The following is a 24,229-nucleotide window of genomic DNA, read 5'->3' as shown; positions in this document are numbered from 1 at the left end:
AGACATAGGGACACGGTCTGAAGGGACACTTCATTCTTTTCACACCTTTCCATAGAAACAGTACATAGTGTGATGATGACAATTGATATTTCACATCTTCAAGCTACTTTCTATTTAGAAGTCATTTCAGGATCTGTGCTGCCAAGTCACTGACACGTCTGTGCTGTGGCTGCCTCTGGGCCTCCTTGTCCCTTCAGGTGAGTGTGCTTCATTTTCCCAGATGACCTCGGAGACGGGAAAGACAAGCATGGGAATACAGTGGTATTTCTGATACTTAAAGCTGCAGTGGGGAAAAAAAAAAAAAAAAAAAAAACCTGCAGTTTTCTTCCCCAAGCTGTTCAACAAATCCTGGGCTTGGTGAGCCATCCACACTCTGTCCCCAGATGCCTCACCAAGGGAGGGAGTTCTCCACAATGAGGGGTGGGCCTACAGCAGCATTGCTTGAGGCCAGACTTTAAATCTATACCATTGAACAATGCTCACTGTTCTCTGTAAAAATTCCTTCACCAAAAGCACTTACTGAATTTATTAATAGGCCATATATTTCTACAGGAGGATTAAGGTGATTTACCACTGTAAAACTAATGTATTTCAATAGAAAACGAGCATTTTGGGGATCAAGGAGATGTGATTCAGTTAACCACTGAGGCTGACATTGTTGCCATGCTTGAATTTCAGATTTGGTCCTAAGGTTCCTTGCAACTGGGGCAAAGAGGAAAAGGTCATGTTTTTTGACAAAGAAAAAGAGGAAGCATAGTGTCTTGAGAAGCATTTTTTTTCCCCTAGACCTGAAATTTAAAAATTTCTCAAATGGGGCCAGCTTTACATTTATTCCTTTCTTTCTTGACCCACCAATTCAAGAAATATTTTTTTTAAATTATACAAAGAATTTTGGGACTATAAGAAACTAGGGAAGCAGAGACAGATGGTGGAATAGAAGGATGTGAGCTCACCTCTTCTTAAGGAAACACCAAAATCACAACTAATTGGTGAACAGGCATCAACAAAAAATGCTAGAACCTATCAAAAAAGATATCCTACATCCAAAGACAAAGAAGGAGCCACAGTGAGATGGTGGGGGGCATAATCTGATAAAATCAAATCCCATACATGCCAGGTGGGTGACCCACAAACTGGAAAAGAATCACGCCACCAAAGTTCTCTCACCCGGAATGAAAATTCTGAGCCCATGTCAGGGTCCCCAGCTTGGGAGTCTGGCAATGGGAGGAGGAACCCCCGGTGAATTTGCCTTTGAAGGTCAGTGGGGTTTGACTGCAGGAATTCCATAGGACTGGGGAAAACTGAAACTCCACTCTTGGAGGGTGTACATAAGTTCTCGTGCACACCAGGCATCAGGGTAAAATGCAGTGACCTCATCAGAGATGGGGTCAGACTCACCTGCTAATACCGGATGGTCGCCTGTGGAGGTCGGGGGAGTGGCTCACTGTGAAGACAAGGACACTGGTGGTCGCAGTCCCTGGCATGAGCCCTCTTGGACCTGGCCCCACCCAACAGGTGGTCAGCTCCAATTCTGGGCTGTCTCAAGCCAAACAACCAACGGAGTGGGAACACAGCTCCACCCATCAGCCGACAGGCTGCTTAAAGTTGTCCTGAGCACACAGCTGTCCGACAAACTATACTCCCTGACACATCCCTGTCCACCACCAGAAAGACAAGACTCAATTCCACCCACCAGTGGGCAGGCTCTAGTCCCTCCCACCAGGAAGCCTGCACAAGCCTCTTAGCCTCATCCACCAGGGGGCAGACAGCAAGAACTACATTCCTGCAGCCTACAAATCAGAAACTGCAATCACAGAAAGTTAGACAAAATTAGAGAGCAGAGGAATATGTTCCAGATGAAGGAACAAGATAAAGCCCCAGAAGAACAACTGAAGTAGAGTGAGTGGAAATAGGCAATCTACCTGAAAAAGAATTCACAGTAATGATAAGAAAGATGACCCAAGACCTTAGAAAAACAATGGAGGCACAGATCAAGAAGATACAAGAAATGTTTAATAAAGACCTAGAAGAAATAAAGAGCGAACAGAGGTGAACAATACGATAACTGAAATGAAAAATACACTGGAAGGAATCAATAGCAGAATAACTGAGGCAGAAGAACAGATAAATGAGCTGGAAGGCAGAATGGTGGAAATCACCTCTGCAGAACAGAATAAAGAAAAAAGAATGAAAAGAAATGAGAACTGTCTAAGAGATCTCTGTGAAAACATTTAATGCATAAACATTCACATAATTGGGGTCCTAAAAAGAGAAGAGAGAGCAAGAGAAAGGACCTGAGAAAATATTTAAAGAGATAATAGCTGAAAACTTTCCTAACATGGGAAAGGAAGCAGTAACCCAAGTCCAGAAATAGCAGCGTCTATGGAGGAGTATGCTGCTGACATATAGTAATCAAACTGACAAAAATTAAAGACAAAGAAAAAATACTAAAAGCAACAAGGGAATAGTAATAATGTACAAGGGAACTTGCATAAGATTATCAGCTGATTTCTCAGCAGAAACTCTGCAGGCTAGAAAGGCACGATATATTTAAAGTGATGAAAGGGAAGAAACTATAACCAAGAATACTCTACTCAGCAAGGTTCTCATTCAGATCAAACAAAGAAATCAAAAGCTTTACAGACAAGAGAATTTGGCCCCATCAAACCAACTTTGCAACAAATCCTAAAAGAACTCCTCTAGGTGGAGAAGAGAAGGCCACAACTAGAAAAAAAAAATTACAAATAGAAAAGCTCACCTGTAAAGGCAAACATACAGTAAAGGTAGGAAATCACCTGTACACAAAGATGATATCAGAACCAGCAAGTGTGAGAAAAGGAGTGCACAAATGCAGGATGTTGGCAATGCATCTGAAATTAGAAGACAGCAACTTAAAACAATCTTGTTTATATACGGCTGTATCAAAATCTCATGGTAACTGCAAACCAAAAATCCACAGCAGGTACACACACACAAAAGAAAAAGGAATCTAAACATAACATCACAGTAGAAGAGAACAAAAGAGGAAGGGAACAAAAAGGAGCTACAAAAACAAATCCAAAACAATTAACAAAATGGTAGTAAGAACACGGTGGTGGTGGTGGTTCAGTAGCTAAGTCGTGTCCAACTCTTGCAACCCCATCGACTGCAGCCTGCCAGGCTCCTCTGTCCATGGGATCCTCCAGGCAAGAATACTGGAGGGGGTAGCCATTCCCTTCTCCAGGGGATCTTCCTGACCCAGGGTCGAACCCACAGACACGCATCTCCTGCATTGCAGGTGGATTATTTTATCACTGAGCCACCAGAGAAGCCCTACGTATTGATAATTACCTTTAACATAAATAGATTAAATGCTCCAACCGAAAGACACAGACTGGGTGAATGAATACAAACACAAGATCCGTACAGATGTTACCTACAAGTGATCCGCTTCAGATCTAGGAAAACATACAGACTGAAACCGAGAGGATGAAAAAAGGTATTCCATGAAAATGAAAATCAAAAGAAAGCTGGAGTAGCAATATTCACATCAGACAAATTAGACTTTAAAATAAAGACTGTTACAAGAGAAACAAAAGGAACTTTGGGGAGCGTATCATATAATGTGACTAGGAAGAGGCTACCGGGCAGGAATAATGAGTAGCACAACCAACTACTATTAAGGGTATTTGTCACCAGTTATAAAGATAAAAGTGCACTGATTAAAAAATAAACAAGAAAATGTTGGCTTATTTAATTTTTAGTACACTAATAAAACATCAAGTCACTTCATTTCCTCATTTCTCTTAGGTTGCTCACTGAAAGTTTTTAAAGTAGTATTTATTCTAAAATACCTGTATTTTCATATGTCAACCCCATGAAGTTCTTAATAAGAAAACAGAACTTTAAAATGCATTTACATAAACCTACAATGGGTTTCCCAGGTGGTGTCAGTGGTAAAGAAGCCGTCAGCCAATGCAGGAGACGTAAGAGACACAGGTTCAATCCCTGGGTTGGGAAGATCCCCTGGAGGAAGATCTTCAAGCCACCCCAGTTTTCTTGCCCGGAGAATCCCATGACAGAGGAGCCTGGCAGGCTGCAGGCCTGACTACATGACTGAGTGACTTAGCACACAAACCTACAGTACACAGGTGATGATGTGCAACAGATATACTTCCCAAAATCTGCATATCATGAAGATTTGATGACATAACCCAATTTAGTCAAAGATGAATAAAAAAGAGTAATCTAATGGGAGGTCCTTACAAGCTGATAGCAGTGAGATGATTCTGTCAAGAGGCAGTCTCCTGCTCTCTGTTGCTGGCTCATGTGCCCTCCTGATATGAACTATAAATTCTAGGGAATGCTCGCCCCTTCAGTGACTAGAATGGGAGTTAGAGACGGAAGGGCAAAGAGAGGAAAGGGAAGAAGAAGGAAGAGGAAGCCTGCTGCAGAGACCTGGTCCTGGACCTCACAATGAATCCTCCCCTCTTTTCTGTCTTAGGCTCCCACCTAGAAGTGTGCCCTAGAGCAGGGGAAGCCAACTCGGAGTCCAGTTTGCCAGCTGTGCCTTCACTTTGACTCTGGGTTGAGCTCTCAGGGAGATCAGGCTTCACACTGTGTGTTTCTCCAGAGCAAGCAGAAGTATCTCCCCAGACTACAGAGTTAGGAGTATGAGGGAGAAGCTGAGGGCTTACCTAAGACACAAGATGAGGCCTAGCTTATGGCAACGCAGGATCTCTGCTCTGATTCCAAGATACCCACCCAGCAGCACTGTTCAGCTCCAGAGGTGTGTGAGGCTTATAACTCTGGCTGTTCCTCAAGTCCATGGGGGAAGAGGTGAGACGCTAGTTTCTGTAATCACTTAGTCGCCATACTGTAAATTTCAGAATGCTTTCCATGGCTGCGTGATTTCCACCATCACTGATTTTTGTTCGGTTATTTTTGTTAATATCACTTCGTAATGGACAGAAGTAGGATTAGAACTCCTAGTCCAGTGTCTCAGACTGGCGCTTGCTCCATTTGCAGCTTCATCGGAAAGCAGCAGTTGGGGATGCTGTGGAGACATCCGGGCCCTCCACACCCCTGGGGCATCTTGTGGCATCGGAAGGCGTCAAGGCCTGAGCCTCTGCGGTATTCATCATCTTTCTGTCCACCCTGCCTTCCTCCTCTTCTTCCTCTTTCTCTCGGAAGGTGACTCCTTTCAGCAAGGGTGTCTTCCACAGGGCTCTGACCCTCCCTCAGGAGGCCACCCTACGCCTCTCTGTCCTTTCCCACACTGCTGATCCTTTTGGCATGTCCTTCAGGTCCCCGCTGCCTCCCACAGCCCCACCTGCTGGAGTGGTGAAGAGGGTACTGGATGTGGGGTCCACAGAGCTTGTCTGAGTGTCTTGGTTCTGGGGCTTCAGCAAGTACTCAGTTCTCCTGAGTGCCCACTGGAAGTACAGCACCCACTGTAAGGTGGATGAGAGTGCTTGTGAAACCAGTAAAATAGACTAGCCGGTAAACTAGTATTGATCTTCTTTTGTCATTTCTCATTATTTCTTAAAAGTTTAAGCTCACATGCTTTCTGGGTGTCATTCTAGGGTAGAAAGGTGGGCAGGGGTGAGCGTACCTGTCAGGGAAACTCTCCGGGGACTCCTTGAAGGGTTGGGAGAACTTCTGTCTCACATTCTGTGTGTATGGGAGCTGGTTTTCCTGGGTCCCTCTGGGATGCTTAGGGGCCAATGGTGCCTGTGGAATTTCCCAGGTGGGCCAGAGCAGCACCTGAGAGCTCAGCTGAGGAGCACAAAGGCCACCTCTCTGGGCATAGTGACTCAAGTTTAAAGGAAGAGAATTACAATCTCAGGTCTAGGAATGGCCATCAAGGATTTCAGACCCAAACTTGGACTTCTCAGTCCTAGACCACTGCCCAGGTCCCTGGAGTGTATTTTCTCTCTCCTCTTGAGTTCCTGTTTCTGCACAAGTCACCTCAACTTGCCTCCTGCCTTCTATGTTTGCTGTAGGAGTTTGTGCTTCTGAAAGGCTGGCTGAAATTGCCACGCCGTCCCTCCTGAGATATATCATACGTACTGTTGGCCAGAAGTACTGCCTGGACCCTGCTGTGATCGCTGGTGTCTTGTCCAGGCGGTCTCACGGCAGCAACGTCCTGGCCAATGTGGACGGTGTGGGTGATGGAGTCAGGGTGGTACAGGTAACCTGCCATCAGTCATGATATCTCATATGTCACTTCTTACAACCCAAGGGGTTCCTTCACATTTTTTAATTTTTAAAGAAAATATTTATTTATATTTATTTATTTGGCTGTGCTGGGTCTTAGTTGCAGCATGTGGGATCAAGTTCCCTGACCAGGGATTGAATCTGGGTTCCTTGTGTTGGGAGCATGGAGTCTTAGCCACTGGATCACCAGGGAATTCAACGTTCAAAAAATTCAACATTCAAAAAACTAAGATCATGGTATCTGGTCCCATCACTTCATGGCAAATAGATGGGGAAACAATGGAAACAGTGACAAACTTTATTCCCTTGGGCTGCAAAATCAATGCAGATGGTGACTGTAGCCATGAAATTAAAAGATGCTTGCTCCCTGAAAGAAAAGCTATGATAAACCTAGATGGCATATTAAAAAACAGAGGCATCACTTTACTGACAAAGGTCTGTATAGTCAAAGCTACAGTTTTTCCAGTAGTCAGGGATGAATGTAAGAGTTGGACCATAAAGAATGCAGAGAGCTAAAGAATTGATGCTTTCAAACTGTGGTTCTGGAGAAGACTCTTGAGAGTCCCTTGGATAGCAAGGAGATCAAACCAGTCATTCCTAAAGGAAATTAACCCTGAATATTCAATGGGGCTTTCCTGTAGCTCAGATGTTAAAGACTCTGCCTGCAATGCAGGAGACCTGGGTTCAATCCCTCGATCAGGAAGATTCCCTGTAGAAGGAAATGGCAACACGCTCCAGTATTCTTCCCTGGAGAATTCCATGGACAGAGGAGCCTGGTGGGCTATAGTCCATGGGACCGCAAAGAGTCAGACATAAACAAGCGACTAACACACACATTCATTGGAAGGACTGATGCTGAAGCTGGAGCTCCAATACTTTGGCCACCTAATTCAAAGAGCCAACTCATTGGGAAAGACTGATGCTGGGAAATACTGAGAAGAGGAGAAGAAGGGGGCGGCAGAGGATGAAATGGTTGGATGGTATCACTGACTCAATGGACATGAGTTTGAGCAAGCTCTGGGACATGGTGAAGGAGAAGAAAGCCTGGCGTGCTGCTCTATGGGGTCACAAAGATATGACTTAGTGACTGAACAACAAGATCACCAGGGAAGTCCTCCCCTCTTTTTATTTCCTTCACATGTATAGTTGCTGATGGCTTCCCTGGAGCACAGTTTCACAGAATACGGAGTGAAAGGTGCTCCCTGGAGCTTGAAGAGCCCAGCCCTGCCTGAGAAATAGGACCAGCACTTCTGCCTTGCTTAGAACCATAGTTTCTTCAACCATACCCTATTCTGGATTTCCAATAAGGTGATGGTGCATGAGAGAGACCACAGACTGAGTTCTTGCTCTGTTGTGTTGTAACCATGTGACCTTGGATAAATCACTTACTCTCCCTGGATCTCAGTTTCCTCATAGACAAAATGCAATCTCAGAGAATCATTATGAGGATTCAATGAAACAATGTGAAAAAGTAGTTGGTATTTGGTGGATTCTCAACAAATATTGAATTTGTCTTTCCCTTGTCTTCTGTCTACACAATTCTTAGTTGTGAAGATCAATTTCATTTTTGTGCTAATTCTGACCAGTATCACTTACAACCAGATAGAACCTTTCAGGGAACTGTTGAATTCCACTGTTAAATTAACTCTGTGCTGGGGGAACTGGGATGGCAAAGATGACAATGAGGCTTTTTCCTCTGTATTTCACATTATTGTTTTAGTTGTTGAGAAACGTTTAAGTATTGCAGTCATAATTTAAGCTTTCAGGAAAACATATTCCTCAACAACCTTTAAACAGGCTACCCAAAGTATGTGATATTTGACAATTTAAAGGTCCTTTCAAATACTTTATCTTCTTTTGATCTGGGGACTCACCCAGAAGGGGTTGGAGGGGGTCGGGGAAGACAAGTCATCCATCCTCTACAAGTTAGCAAGTGGATTTGCAAGGACAGAGTCGTTGCTGCAAAGTCACCTGGGAGCTGGAAAATGCAGAACTGGGACCGAGGACAGCATTAGTGATGTTATCGCCTGCGTCATTTCCCCTGCCCTGTTCTGCCTTCTTTCTAAAATCTCATTCCTGGGAAAAGGATGAGCCATCTCCTTTGAAGATAAAGAAATAACTCCCCAGAGTCAGACATTTCTCCTACATATGGTGAGATGCACATGATGTCTAAGAAAAGTCAGAAATAGCTTCAGATGTTCAAATATCTGGAAGAAGAGTTACGAGTACAGATAGAAAAGCCCCTTTCTAACCTGTTGGGGGTGGGGGGAGTTGTGTTTGCAGCATGGGAGGAGGGCATCAGACTGGTCCCCACACTGTGTCACCTCTGGTTTCCAGCTGTGTCCGTCACCATTACCCTGAAGCCCTTGCCCCAACTTGTAGCTTTACTATTTACCCTTGGGGAGATTGAAGGTGGCAATGGTTCTGCCAAAGGAGGAAGAGAGAAAAAGAAGGGAAATGAAAAAGTAGCCTTGATCCCAGGAAGCCGTGAGACCCACTGCCTCTCTTCCTGCAGGACCCTGGTCTTTATGTCCCACATCCTGGATCAGTGAGGCCCAGGTTTCCCGAGTGACTGAAGTCCTGACTGTAAGAATCAAAAAACCCAGAGGAGGTTCCCAACCTAGACCCCTGACCAGTACCTGAGAGGTGCGTGTTCCCCATGGGTTGGTTTCCCAGCGTGAAATTAACAGGAATGCAATGTAATATGTTGCATCCGAATCCCCCAAACCCCAGTTGCCTCCTGAAAAATAACTCAGAAAGAGAATTTGAGTTAACTGCTGAGCACCCTGCTACGTGAGAAGCTGTGGGGTCTGCATTAACCAACGTCACAAATTCTAGGTGGACTCTGTGCCTACACGGGAGGTGCTGGCTACATCCAAAGCAGCCAGGACCTGAGCTGTGACTTCTGCAACGATGTCCTTGCACAAGCCAAGTACTTCAAGAGACAAGGCTTCTAAAACTTCAGCTCAAACCCAAGATCCCTATCATGTAGCCGGACTCAGCCGTTGCACAAATAAAAGTAGCCAATGAGGCCAATAACTGTGAATCTGAGTTTGCCTGAATGTCATCAAAATAACGTGAGTCACATTAAAGAATTATTACCTGCATTTTGTGGTCTGATGTGTGTGTAAATAAAGGGCTGTGTCTCTTTAAAGGTATTTTTATTGGGCTTCCCAGGTGGCTCAGTGGGAAAGAATCTACCTGCCAAGAATCTCCTGCCAAGACACAGCAGACATGTGTTTGGTCCTTGGGTTGGGAAGATCCCCTGAAGAAGGAAATGGCAATCCACTCTAGTATACTTGCCTGGGAATTCTCATGGACAGAAGAGCCTGGCAGGCTACGGTCCATGGGGTTCCAAGGAGTTGCATATGACTGAGCATATACGCATGCATATACATGTGTATATGCATGAGTTGTGATGTGGATTTCCATTAAATGCTTCCTGTACCTCATTGGCTTGCATTGCTGGATTAGGAAATAAAAATATTAGATTCCAGTTAAATTTGAATTCCAGATAAATGATTTTTTTTTTTTTAGTCCAAGTCCTATGCAATATTTGGAACACAACCTAGACAGTGTACTAAAAACCAAAGACATCACTTTGCCCAGAAAGGCCCATATAGTCAAGGCTATGGTCTTTCCAGTAGTTATGTATGGATGTGAGAATTGGACCATAAAGAAGGCAGAGAGCCAATCACCAAAGAATTGATGCTTTCAAACTGTGGTACTGGAGAAGAGTTTTGAGAGTCCCTTGGAGATCAAACCAGTCAATCCTAAAGGAAATCAACCGTGAATACTCACTGAAAGGACTGATGCTGAAACTGAAACTCCAGTACTTTGGCCACCTGATGCGAAGAGCTGACTCATTGGAAAAGACCCTGATGCTGGGAAAGATTGAAGACAAAAGGAGAAGAGGGCAACAGAGGATGAGATGGTTGGATGGCATCACCGATTCAATGGACATGAACTTGGGAAACTCCAGGAGATGGTGAGGGACAGGAAGGCCTGGGGTGCTGCAGTCCATGAGGTCACAAAGAACTGGACATGACTTGGTGACTGAACAACAGTCGTTGTCTATCTGAAATTCAAATATAACCGGGCATTTGGTTATTGTGTCTGGCAACCCTATCACTGATTTCTTTGAAAAAATTCATAGTTTCAAAATTTTATTGAAAACTTTTATTGAGAAAAAGGGTAAGAGGGTGGCCAGACCCATCTGGCTGGGGGGAATAGCTTTGAAACAGTAGGGAAGGTGGCAAAGCACAATTTTTTTTTTTTTTAATAACATAGTCATTGGGGATATAACAAAAACTAGTTAGAACCAACTAGGTCCAAGAGTGTGAACATTTTACTTCTGGTACACCCTGATACTGGAAAATATTAAAGGCAAAAGGAGAAGGGAGCAGCAGAGGATGAGATGGTTAGATAGCATCACTAACTAATGGATGTGAATTTCAGCAAACTTTGGGAGATAGTGCAGGACAGAGGAGCCTGGCTAGCTGCAGTTCATGGGGGCACAAAAAGTCATATATGACTTAGTGACTGAACAACAAAGACCCTGAGTCTCAGTATATGCCCATTCAAATATATTAGCTAAATGACGTACCCCCAGGTACCATGACAGTTCGGAGGTCCACCGTAAAAGGCCAAAAAGTGGGCAGTGGCCCAATTCCTAGAAATCTTTGCCTCTTCTCCAAAACAGTTGTTATAACCCTCTCACTCATTACCCCGTGAAATTACACAGCCCATAAAAGCTGCTGCTGCTGCTGCTGCTGTTAAGTCGCTTCAGTCGTGTCCGACTCTGTGCGACCCCATGGACTGCAGCCCACCAGGGTCCTCCATCCATGGGATTTTCCAGGCAAGAGTACTGGAGTGGGGTGCCATTGCTTTCTCCGCCATAAAAGCTGACCACCCCCTATTTCAGGGCCTCTTGCTTTCTGAGATGGCCCATAGTCTGTCTGTGGGGTGTTTCTCCCAGGGCCTCTCTCCCTTCCTGAGACAACCCCATGCACTGGGGTGGCTCTCACTTTTTGATACAGTTAGCATTCTGTTTATGCAATGTGTGTTTTTCTAAATTAATCCACTTCTTAGCTACCACCTCATCTCTCAATGAATTCTTTCTGTGATGAGCCATAAAGAACCTGAACTTCATAGGCCAAAAAGTTTTTTTCAAATGAAAAAAAAGTTCAAATGAACCTTTTTGGGCAACTCAATAAAAACAGTGGGTTCAAGACCCAAACTCTGATGTGCAGTTTCAGTTTCAGGAGGGTCACTTTTGAACTTTGCAACATTATGTTAACCCTAGGTCTTTCTGACATGTAAGTTCACTTCTTCCTCTCCTCCCGTGGACCACAGAGTCTTCTACATCCAATTTCCCCCAACTCAGTTAAGTTCTCCCCTTGTTTGGGACACCAGACAGTGATTCCTCAGGCTTTCCCCGTGGCTCAGCAGTAAAGAATCTGCCCGCAAGGTAGGAGCTGCAGGAGATGCGGGTTTGATCCTTGGTCAAGAAGATCCCCTGGAGGACATGGCAACCCACTCTAGTATTCTTGCTTGGAGAATTCCATGGACAGAGGAGCCTGGTGGGCTACAGTCCATGGAGTCAGACACGACTGAAGCAACTTAGCACACACACACAGTGATTCCTCAGCTGGAGCTGCCCTCAAGGACACTGACCACACACTACACTGCTAAGTTAAGTCTTGTGTTTGCACACTAGGAAACTATCAACACTTTACAGAGGGTCATTCTAGAACAACTGTCCTCATTTCAACCAAGAATTTTTTTTTTAAACAACAACTTTGTCTCAGCGTATATGAAGCACTGTATCAGAGGTTCTGCCCTCAGGAACTGTTAAATCACACAACTGAGTTGAGAATAGCAGCCAGCCACACGTGCACACGAGGTACAGACGCAGGGCAGACACCGGGTGATTGCGTGAGTGCTTACCTTCTGTGCTAAGGGGTATGCAGAGGCTACTCGTGACCACCAGTGTCCTTGAACTCCTCCAGGGCCACCTCCTGCTTGTCTCCCAACCCTCTGCCTTTCAAGACCACTCTGAAGCCTGAATCCAGTGAAGGGATTCTCACTCAGGATAAGAAGACCGAGAAGCCCTCAGGAAACAGCTTTGAAGATTTCCATTTCCCTGGCACTCGGGAGGTGAACTGGGAGACACTGGCTGCAAGCCCCGATGAGAACAGTTGGGTGAAAAAAGTCCTGAAATCACACCAGGGTAGCTCTTGTAGGCAGATTGGGTAGGGTGTCCCCAGAAGAAAAGAACAAGACTCTGAAACAGGAGGGAAGGGGGCAGGGCACAATCTTTAAAAGAATGAAAGAGCCATTGAGGATGTGACATAATCTGGTTAGAACCAACGAGGTCCAAGATGGCAGAAAATCAACTTCCAGTAGACTTTGAACCTCATTATGTGTTCACTGAAATACATCAGCGGAACGACATGCTCACAGGTGACATGACAGTTCTGAGGCTAACAATAAAAGGAAAAAAGTGGGCAGTGGCCCAGTTTCTGGAAATCTCTGCCTCTTCTCCAAAATAGTTGGAATAATCCTCTTACTTGTTAGCCTATGAAATTAGCCAACCTGTAAAAACTAACCACCCCACATTTCAGGGCCTCTTGTCTTCTGAGATGGCTCACACTCTGTCTGTAGGATGTATTTCTCCCAGGGCCACTCTTATTTTCTGAGACAACCCCATTCCCTGGGGCGGCTTATGACCATATGGATGGACCTAAGAAGAGGTGGCAAGAATACATAGAACTACACAAAATAGATCTTCACGACCCAGATAACCCTGATGGTGTGATCATTCACCTAGAGCCAGACATCCTAGAATGTGAAGTCAAGTGGGCCTTAGGAAGCATCACTATGAACAAAACTAGTGGAGGTGATAGAATTCCAGTTGAACTATTTCAAATCCTTAAAAATGATGCTATGAAAGTGCTGCACTCAATATGCCAGCAAATTTGGAAAACTCAGTAGTGGTCACAGGACTGGAAAAGGTCAGTTTTCATTCCAATCCCAAAGAAAGGCAATGCCAAAGAATGCTCAAACTACTGCACAATTGCACTCATCTCACATGCTAGCAAAGTTATGCTCAAAATTCTCCAAGCCAGGCTTCAACAGTATGAAATTCCAGCTGTTCAAGCTGGATTGAGAAAAGGCAGAGGAACCAGAGATCAAATTGCCAATATCTGCTGGATCGTCGAAAAAGCAAGAGAGTTCCATAAAAAACCTACTTCTGTTTTATTAACTATGCCAAAGTCTTTGACTGTGTGGATCACAATAAACTGGAAAATTCTGAAAGAGATGGGAATACCAGACCACTTTACCTGCTTTCTGAGAAATCTGTACACAGGTCAGGAAGCAACAGTTAGAACTGGACATGGAACAACAGACTGGTTCCAAATAGGAAAAGGAGTCTGTCAAGGCTGTATATTGTCACCCTGCTGATTTAACTTATATGCAGAGTACATCATGAGAAACGCTGGGCTGTGAAGCACAAGCTGGAATCAAGATTGCCAGGAGAAATAGCAATAACCTCAGATATGCAGATGATGTCACCCTTATGGCAGAAAGAGAAGAAGAACTAAAGAGCCTCTTGTTGAAAGTGAAAGAAGAGAAAGAAAAAGTTGGCTTAAACCTCAACATTCAGAAAACTAAGATCATGGCATCCGGTCCCATCACTTCATGGCAAATACATGGGGAAACAATGGAAACAGTGACAGACTTTATTTTCTTGGGCTCCAAAATCACTGGAGATGGTGACTGCAGCCATGAAATTAAAAGACACTTGCTCCTTGGAAGAAAGGTTATGACCAACCTAGACAGAATATTAAAAAGCAGAGACATTACTTTGCCTACAAAGGTCCATCTATCAAAACTATGGTTTTTCCAGTAGTCATATATGGATGGGAGAGTTGGACTATAAAGAAAGCTGAGCACTGAAGAATTGATGCTTTTGAACTGTGGTGTTGGAGAAGACTCCTGAGAGTCCCTTGGACTGCGAGGAGATCCAACCAGTCCATCCTAAAGGAAATCAATCCTGAATATTCATTGGAAGGACTGATGCTGAAGCTGAAACTCCAATACTTTGGCCACCTAATGTGAAGAATTGACTCCTTGGAAAAGACCCTGATGCTGGGAAAGATTGAAGGCGGGAAGAGAAGGGGACTCAGGATGAGATGGTTGGATGGCATCACTGACTTGATGGACATGAGTTTGAGTAAGCTCCGGGAGTTGGTGATGGACTAGGAAGCCTGGCGTGCTGCAGTCCATGGGGTCGCAAAGAGTCAGACACGACTGAGAGACTGAACTGAGAGGATAAAGTGCTGTGCTGTGCTAAGTTGCCTCAGGTGTTTCCAACTCTTTGTGACCCTGTGGACTGTAGCCTGCCAGGTTCCTCTGTCCTTGAGATTCTCCAGGCAAGAATACTGGAGTAGGTTGCCATGCCCTCCTCCAGGGGATCTTCCTGACCCAGGGATCGAACCTGTGTCTCTTAATGTCTCCTGCATTGGCAGCTGGATTCTTTACCACTAGCACCACCTGGGAAGCCCAGAGGATATTATGTTAAGTGAATTACATCAGACATAGAAAGACAAATACTGCATTATTTTGCTTATATGTGGAATCTAAAAAGATAAACAAATGAAAAACACAACAGAGCACTTATACTAAACAACGTTGTACATCAACTATGCCCCCAATAAAAAATTTAAAAAAAATTGTTTAAAGACTATAGAGTTATAGAAACAGATAACAATTATGTGTTCCAGAGGGGGAAGGGGTAGTGGGTGAAAAGAAATAGAACAAGGGGAGTCAGAGGTACAAAGTTCCAGGTGCAAAATAAATGAGCTGTGAGTATGAAGTGCACTGTGTGGGGAATATAGTCAGTAACTATATACTGTCTTTGTATGGTGATACATCACAGCTAGAATATTGCATTGATCAGTATGAAATGCATAGAAATATTGGATCACTATATTGTGTAACAGGAACTAACATAGTGTTGTAGGTTAGTTATACTTCAAAACAAACAAATTCAGAAAAAGAGAGATTTCCAGACCTGTGGTTACCATAGGTGGGGGTGCGGTGGAGAGGGGGGCCAGGATGAAGGCAGTCAAAAGGTACAAACTTCCATTATAAGATAAATAAATATTAGGTATGTAACGTGTGTGGGCATGCATGCTAAATCACCAGTCATGGCCAACTCTTTGTGACCCCATGGACTGCAGCATGCCAGGCTCCTCTTTCATCTACTATTTCCCAGAGTTGGCTCAGATTCATGTCCATTGAGTCTGTGATACTATTTAACCATCTCAGCCTCTGCATCACCCTTCTCCTTTTGCCTTCAATCTTTCCCAGCATCAGGATCTTTTCCAATGAGTCCCCTCTTTCACATCAGGTGGCCAGAGTATTGGAGTTTCAGCATCAGTCCTTCCAATGAATATTCAGGGTTGACTGCCTTTAGGATGGACTGGTTTGACCTCCTTGCAGTCCAAGAGGCTCTCAAGAATCTTCTCCAGGACCATAATTTGAAAACATCAATTCTTCGGTGCTCAGCTCCATCCGTACATGATTATTGGAAAAACCATAGCTTTGACTACACAGACCTTTGTCAGCAAAGTGATATCTCTGCTTTTTTTATATATCTCTGCAGAGAAGCAATTCTTTTCTTTAGTTTTCATATGATTAACAAAAGACTCGGACCCAGATGACAGTGTAATAAGGAATCCTATTTTAAAAAATGAGAAAAAGACAACCAATCTCAATTGGGGAAATGAGACTTTTCTCACCCAATTTAAAGTATGATAATAGACAATATTTGTGGAGATGCTCCCCTCACCCCCAGAGGGTAACTGTAGTGTGGCTGCTTTGAAGTGTGACCTTATAAGATCTGGTACAGCTGAAGATGTAACTTGGCTTATTTTCTATAACTATATATACACCTGCTTAAAACAGAATTGGTAATATTCATTAGCGCCCTTTAATAACCTGCTTACATAAAGTGCTTAACAATGTCATGAATATTTCTTGTTGATAAACAAGAACACTTATTATTAAAAAGCCTCCAGCTGAGGCCTAACCTGCGCTTCCTCTCTCTGCACCTCAAGGGGCCTCTGGCCTGATTAAAGGTCACCGGAGGCCTTTGCACACACCAGACCTGAAGGCTCCCCACTGCCAGTGAAGACGCTGCATGTTTGACCTGTTCCTCTCATTGATCCACTGCCCACACCCAAACTGTCCTTCTGTCCTTGATTTTGCTCCTGTGACCCAGGGGGAAACGCTAGGGGTTTACAGTTCTCCTAGAAATGAAAACTGCAGGAGGCAGGAACAGGGAGTGAATGGCAGTAGAGAAGGGCCAGGCAAACCAGGTGGAATCTTTTGTGTTGCTATAAGCTGTGGCCGTGGGTGGAGTCAGAAGTGACAGGGAGAGAAGGTCACGTGGCACAGAGGCAAGCCCTCTGCTTTCTCCCTGTCCATGTTGAGGTTATTAAGCCCCAAATCTAGCATTTTGGAGCCTCTGAACATCGATGAGCCTCAGCTCATCTGTGTCTGGAGCCCAGTAATCTTTCTGGCTGGGAAAGATTCAAGTCCTATCATTTCCAGGTACAATTTAATTTTTAATTTGCTGAGAAAGATTGAAAGCAAAAGAAGAAGGGGGCAGCGGAGGATAAAATGGTTAGATAGCATCACTGACTCAATGGACATGAATTTGAACTCTGCAAGATAGAGTGGAGGACAGAGGAACCTGGTGGACTATAGTCCACAGGGTCATAAAGAGACGGACGTGACTTAGAGACTGAACAACAATCCTTTTGGCTCTCTTGTCAGTTCTGAGTCTCCAGATTAACTTTCCCACATTTTCTCCATTTCCTTAAGCCTCTAATTCCACATATTTTTCACTCTCAGCACATGACTTGAACTCCTATTTCAAAGAGGGATTAGGAATCGTTAGAGAGCTCTCTCCATTTTCTCCCATCAATTCTATAAACTGGGGACTTCCCTGCTGGTCCAGTGGTTAAGAATCTGCCTTCCAGTGCAGGGGACACGGATTCAATCCCTGGTTGAGAAACTAAGATCCCACATGCTTCAGGGTGACTAAAACCTGGGTGCCACTAGAGAGCCAGTGTGTGGCAACTTACTGAGTTCAAGCACTGAAACCAGGGAAACCCCCTAGCACCACAGTGAAGAGCCCACACGCTGCATTGCAGCCCCAGCACAGCCAAAATATTGATTAATTAGTTAATAACAAAATTCTATAAATTGAACTGCATTGCTATCTGACTTCTTCCTCTCTTTCCTGCTTCAGTGGAAGAGGGGTTCCCATTCCTGCCCCAGGCCAGTCTCTATGCTTTTAAACTCATGCCTTTAACATTACTTGATGACATAATGCTTCCACTCCCAACATCCTCAATACCTTCTACAGTATGTAAATATCCTGAGTCACTTGAAGCATCAGCCCTAAGAGAACGGCCCCACCCAAGTCTTCTTCCAGATGCCACCCCAGCTCTTGTCTCCATCACAGGCAGAGTGAGCAATCCTGGCACATGTCTTAAAAATTCATACTTCTCTTTTCTCCTTTTTAAACCACAAAGAAGCTTCTTTTCAAACAAATCTGTTTCTAGATGTAGTTGAATGTGGGCACCTGACCCAACCAAGAGGTGGGAGTTCTATCTTCATTTGTTTGCATGTTAATCTGAGTATTATTCCATAATATGGCTATACCACAACTGTTTTTCCTTTTCTTCTTTTTTTATAATTTATTTATTTATTTTGGTTGCACTGGGTCTTCATTGTTGCCTGGGCTTTTCTTTGGTTGTGAGAGCAGGGGCTAGTTGCAGTGCACGGGCTTCTCAATGTGGTGGCTTCTCTTGTGGTGGAGCAGGGGCTCCAGGGTGCTCGGGCTTCAGCAGTTGCAGCACATGGGCTCAGTCGTTGCAGCTCCTGGTCTCTGGAGCACAAGCTCAATGGCATGTGGAATCTTCTCAATCAGGGATCAAACTTGTGTCTCCGGCATTGGCAGGCAGATTCTTTATCACTGAGGCACCAGGGAAGCCCTTTGGTTTCTTTTTTCTTTTGGTCACACTGCGTGGTATATGGGATCTTTGTTCTCCAACCAGTGACTGAACCCATGCCCCTTGCAGTGAAAGCAAGTAGTCTCAACCACAGGACCACCAGGAAGATCTGCATATACCACAATCGTTAATCCATTCCCCTGTTGATGAACTTCTGGAGTGTTGATCTATTATGAATCAAACTACTATGAGCATTCTTGTACAAGCCTTCGGGAGACATTTGTTTTCATTTCTCTTGAATAAATACTGCAGAATGAAATGGCTAGGTCATAGAGTAGATGCATGTTTAATTTCATTACAAACTGCTACACAACTCTCCAAAGAAATGATACCATTTTACAGTCCAAATGTATGAGATTCTATTTGCTTTATGTTCTCATCAACATTGGGCACAGCCAGTGTTTGATTTTAGTCTTTTCAGAGAGCCTAAAATGCTTTCTCATTGTGGTTTTAATTTGTAATAATTTCCTGATGTCTAATGATGTTGAGCACCTTCTTCATGAGGTTCTTGACCATTTGTATATCTTCTTTTCCGAAATGTTGGTCCCATATCTGACCCTGGAAGGCCATATAAGTGAGTCTTTAGAAGGACGTGGCAGTTTACCTACCATGTAGTAGTGTATCCATGCTCAGTTGCTTCAGTCGTGTCTGACTCTTTGCGACCCCATGGAGCCCGCCAGGCTCCTCTGTCCATGGGATTCTCCAGGCAAGAATACTGGAATGGGTTACCATGTCCTCCTCCAGAGGATCTTTCCAAACCAGGGATCGAACCTGGGTCCCTTATGTTTCTTATATTATCAGGTGGGTTCTTTACCACTAGTGCTGCCTGGGAAGCCCCAGCATATAGTGGGTTAAACCTCAAGCAAGAAAAACATTCAGCAGCTCAAGCCAGGCACGAAAATATCTTGAGATTAAATTGAACTTTTTAGTGAAATGTGATCGAAAGGCTTCACTTCAGCCCTCCCCCCAGCTTCTGTTACCAAAGTGCCTTTGCCATGGGTGTTTAGGTGAGAAATAACCAGGCATCTATTACCTGGCTTCAAAACCTATGGAATGAAGTGAAGTGAAGTGAAGTGAAGTCGACTGCACTTCACTTCACTTCATTCCATAGGTTTTGAAGCCAGGTAGTAGATGCCTGGCTATTTCTCTTCTCCTCCGGTCTCACTAGGCAGGCTGCAGAGTCCCAGCAATAGCCCTTGCTTGTCCTGCCGTATTTCCTTCCTGGAGGAAAGGAGGCTTTATTTGTTACTTCCTGTCCTATAAGTCAATTCTTCGCTATTGCTCCTGAAGCTTCATGGATAAATAAACGAGCAAATGAATAAATCAACAACCAGCTAACCCATCAGGATGTGAGGACAACCCCATCATAATAACTGGAATCTGTGGGAAGCATTGCAGTTTACAAGATGTTTTCACATATATAATTTATTTTTATCTTCAAAACAAAGTTATAGGGCATCATTATCATGTCCATTTTACAGATGAGGCCAACTAAGGCTCAGAGAGGTTAAAGGAGTGACACATGATAATCAACCTTGGCTGTTCTTAAGGATGGAGCACTGTGGGGCTTCCCTGGTGGTTCAGGGGTAAAAACTCCGCCTGCCCACGTAGGAGACATGGGTCCAAGTCCTGTGCTGGGAAGACCCCATGTGCCACGGAGCGGCTAAGCCAGAGAGCCACAACTATTGAGCCTGTGCTCCAGAGCCTGGGAGCTGCAACTACGGAAGCCTGCACACCCTAGAACCCACACGCCACAAAAGAAAAGCCACTGCAGTGGAAAGCCCAGGCACTACAGCAAGGAGTAGCCCCCGATCTCTGAAACTAGTGAAAAGCCCATGTAGCAACAAAGACCCAGCAGAGCCAAAAATAAATAAAAACAATTATTAAAAAAAAAAAAACAAAGAATGGAGGACCATGGCTGGCATTCACAAATGGCAGCACGGTGGAATCAAACCTGTGTCTACAACTACAGACCGGTTCTGGGAGGGAGGTGAGTGGGGATGAAGAGGGAGAGGGAAACAGGGGAGCTTGTGATGCTGGCCTGCTTTAACTCCCAAGGATGCGACATGGCTCTTTCTTTCCCGGGTGTGATTTGAGGACTCCCTCAAGGAACACCCACCAATACTGACTTCTGGACACACACAGTGCTTCACATCCCAGCATCACGCATCTCCTTCTCCTAACTAGCAGGACATACTCCTTAAGCTTTTCCTTTGGAGGTCTCTCAACGGCAGAGGCACACTGAGGCCGCCCTGGGGGAGAGGGTATCTGAGCAGAGTCACGAGAAGGAGCAGAAAGAGAAAGATCTTTAACCTGATGCTCCATCTTCAACATTCATGAAGGTTGCACATTTTTCTCCACAGTAAAGGTGTGGATTTTTAAGTGTATGTGCTTTACTGTAAAAATAATACCCCCTTTGCAACGACGCGTGACACCTCTATGCTCTGGTGTCCCCTAACACAGCAGTCCCCAGCCTTTGGCACCAAGGACGGGTTTCATGGAGACACTTTTCCCAAGGACTAGGATGGGGCGGGGGTATGGATGGACTTCAGGATGATTCAAGTGCATTACATTTATTACGCACTTTATTTCTATTACTATTATATCAGCTCCACCTCTGGTCATCAGGCGTTAGATCCTGGAGGTGGGGGACCCACCTCAGACTGGGTCATTTTTCATTTTGAGAAAACAAATTTTAGGTATTAAGAGCCCTGGTTAAAAATTAAATTGTACCTGAAAATGCTATGACTATATACTTTCGGTCATCATGACTACAATTCCGTTATCAGATTAGCCCAAGGAGAAGGAGGAAACTGGGGTCAGGAAGGAGAGAGGCAGCAGGAAAGAAAACTGGGAAATTCAGTGGACTCGCTCGAGGCCTCTGACTCTTGTCTCAGACCCGGACATCACAGTGACAGACACATGACAGACTGCGGCCTCCACTGAGCCCCAGACTATGAGAGACAGTGACCAGAACCTGGATCGAAGTCTCCCGACAATTATGATTTTTTAAAAGAGAAGCTTGATTTTTCAATTTACTGTATTTGTCAGCTATTTACATTATTTGGGAAATTTTGAGCCACTCTACACATGCAGTTTAAAAACCTCATTGGCAGTGCTCATACCTGTTCTGAGTCACCCAGCCTGACAGGGAAATCCATAATTATGGCTGAGACTAACAAGCAAGCCAGCAAACGATACTTCTTTTTATATTGTCCTTGTCCATATGAAAATGGTTGATGAACAGGGTCTTGAATTTAAATTCTGGATTTATATATGATAAAGGTCTTCATGTGTGTAAGCTCAGTTGCTTGTTCATGTCTGACTCTTTGTGACTCTATGGACTAGCCCGCCAGGCTCCTCTGTCCATGGAATTTTCCAGGCAAGAATACTGGAGTAGGTTGCCATTTCTTCCTCAGGGGATCTTCCTGACCCAGGGGTTGAACCCTTGTCTCCTCCACTGGCAGGCAGATTCTTTACCATTGCAACACCTTCTTACTATTGACTAATTGCAAGGTAGAGGGGAAAATCAGAGAAAATTCACTTTGAAAGCCACCTTAAACACAGGATGAGTTGCATGGCACTTGTCATTTTGATGAGAACAGAAATGCAGTCCAAGTTTCCATACCTTTCTCCTCAGTTCAGTTCAGTTCACTTGCTCAGTCACTCAGTAGTGTCCGACTCTTTGCGACCCCATGGACTGCACCACACCAGGCTTCCCTGCCCAACACCCATTCCCCGAGCTTGCTCCAACTCATGTCCATCGAGTTGGTGAAGCTATCCAACCATCTCATCCTCTGTCATCCCCTTCTATCTTTCTTAGCATCAGGGTCTTTTCCAAGGAGTCAATTCTTCGCATCAGGTGGCCAAAGTATTAGAGTTTCAGCTTCAGCATCAGTCCTTCCAATGAACATCCAGGACTGATTTCCTTTAGGATGGACTGGTTGGATCTCCTTGCAGTCCAAGGGACTCTCAAGAGTCTTCTCCAACACTACAGTTCAAAGGGATCAATTCTTCGGTGCTCAGCTTTCTTTGCAGTCCAACTCTCCCATCCATACACGACTATTGGAAAAACCATAGCCTTGACTAGACTTTGTTGGCAAAGTAATGTCTCTGCTTTTTAAAATGCTGTCTAGGTTGGTCATAACTTTTCTTCCAAGGAGCAAGTGTCTTTTAATTTCATGGCTGCAGTCACCATCTGCAGTGATTTTGGAGTCCAAGAAAATAAAGTCTCTTACTGTTTCTATTGTTTCCCCATCTATTTGTCATGAAGTTATAGGACTGGATGCCATGATCTTAGTTTTCTGAATGTTGAGTGTTAAGCCAGCTTTTTCACTCTCCTCTTTCACGTTCATCAAGAGGCTCTTTAGTTCTTCTTCTCTTTCTGACATAAGGGTGGTGTCATCTGTATATCTGAGGTTATTGATATTTCTCCTGGCAGCCTTGATTCCAGCTTGTGCTTCATCCAGTCTGGCATTTCACATGATGTACTCTGCATATAAATTAAATAAGCAGGGTGACAATATACAGCCTTGACATACTCCTTTTCCTATTTGAAACCAGTCTGTTGTTCCATGTCCAGTTCTAACTGTTGCTTCTTAACCTGCATACAGATTTCTCAGGAGGCAAGTAAGGTGGTCTGGTATTCCCGTCTCTTTAAGAAACTTCCACAGTTTGTTGTGATCCACACAGTCAAACGTCCACAAGATGGCGGAGTAAAAGGATGTGTGCTTATCTTCTCCTGCAAGAACTCCAAAATTACAACTCACTTTCTCCTCAACCTCCCATGTTTACTCCCTCTCCTAGATCCAGACACACTTGACTCACCAGCTCCAGAAGATGATGGGAGCCAGAGGAGATCTCATTGATCATCTGGTCTTATCCAACTTTTTGACTCTATAAATGGGAAAGTAGAGTCTGCACTGTTGGCTACCCCTAGCTGGTGAGTGGAATATCGGAGACTGGGAGCTGGGTCTCTAGACATCCAGGCTGGGGATATGTCTGCCAGAGGCTGCCAGAGAATTGCTATCTTGTGAAGTTTGAGAGGCAGACAACTGATTGGAAGAGGCATGAGGTCAGGGGACTGGTCATAGAGTTCCATTTGCACAGCAAGGACATTGCATGCATGAGAGTATATTTTTATTTTGGAAAGCCTGGGGACTGAGGGAGATTATGGCAGGTGACAAGGTCCCCACAAGCCCCTTCTGACAGCATGAACACAACTCACATGCAGAGCCATTTTTGGCATTCCTAGGAAGAGATGGAGAATCATTCAGTAAATTCCTTTCAAAATATCAAAAATTACTAAGATCATCCAAAAATTACTAAGAAGCTCCAATACTTTGGTTACTTGATGTGAAGAGCCGACTCATTGAAAAAGACCCTGATGCTGGGAAAGATTGAGGGAGGAGAAGGGGATAACAGAGGATGAGATAGTTGGATGGCATCACTGACTCAATGAACATGAGTTTGGGCAGACTCCTGGAGATAGCAGAGGGCAGGGAAGCCTGGCGTGCCGCAGTCCACAAGGTCACAGAGTCGGACATGACTGAGTGACTGAACAACAACTAAGATCCTCATATGATAGCACTTGGGTTTAATCATCCATTGGGTCAGTAGATTGCAATGCTAAGAATTAGGCTTTAGGACTTCCCTGGTGGTACAGTGAATAAGAATCAGCCTGCCAGTGCCAAGTACACGGGTTTGGTCCATGACCTGGGAAGATTGCACATGCTGCAGAGCAGCTAAGCCTGTGGCCACAACTACTGAAGCCTGTGCTCCTAAAGCCTGTGCTCTGCAACAAGAGAAGCCACAACAATGAGAAGCCCGTGCCCCACAGCAGAGAGTAGCCCCCACTTGCCACAACTAGAGACAGCCTGTGCAGCTATGAAGACCTAGCACAACCAAAATAAATAAATGAATGAATAAAAAAAGAATTA

The 24,229-nt window shown here is 44.4% G+C and overlaps 1 protein-coding gene across 1 annotated transcript; it reads left to right on the top strand.

Annotated features, from left to right (window-relative positions):
- Nucleotides 1-1,220: 1,220 nt before the first annotated feature.
- On the top strand, nt 1,221-9,276 carry LYG1 (lysozyme g1). The gene is given in 7 exon segments (XM_045162411.1): nt 1,221-1,257; nt 5,008-5,112; nt 5,985-6,172; nt 6,968-6,974; nt 8,714-8,797; nt 8,800-8,844; nt 9,037-9,276. Coding segments are annotated over 7 exon segments (585 nt in total). The 3' UTR covers nt 9,156-9,276.
- The last annotated feature ends 14,953 nt before the right edge of the window (nt 9,277-24,229 follow it).

The sequence above is a fragment of the Bubalus bubalis genome, chromosome 12, assembly GCF_019923935.1.
Source record: "Bubalus bubalis isolate 160015118507 breed Murrah chromosome 12, NDDB_SH_1, whole genome shotgun sequence".
NCBI classification, from domain to species: Eukaryota; Metazoa; Chordata; class Mammalia; order Artiodactyla; family Bovidae; genus Bubalus; species Bubalus bubalis.
Note: the sequence above shows the minus strand (reverse complement) of the source record. Positions and strands in the feature narration are given on the sequence as shown.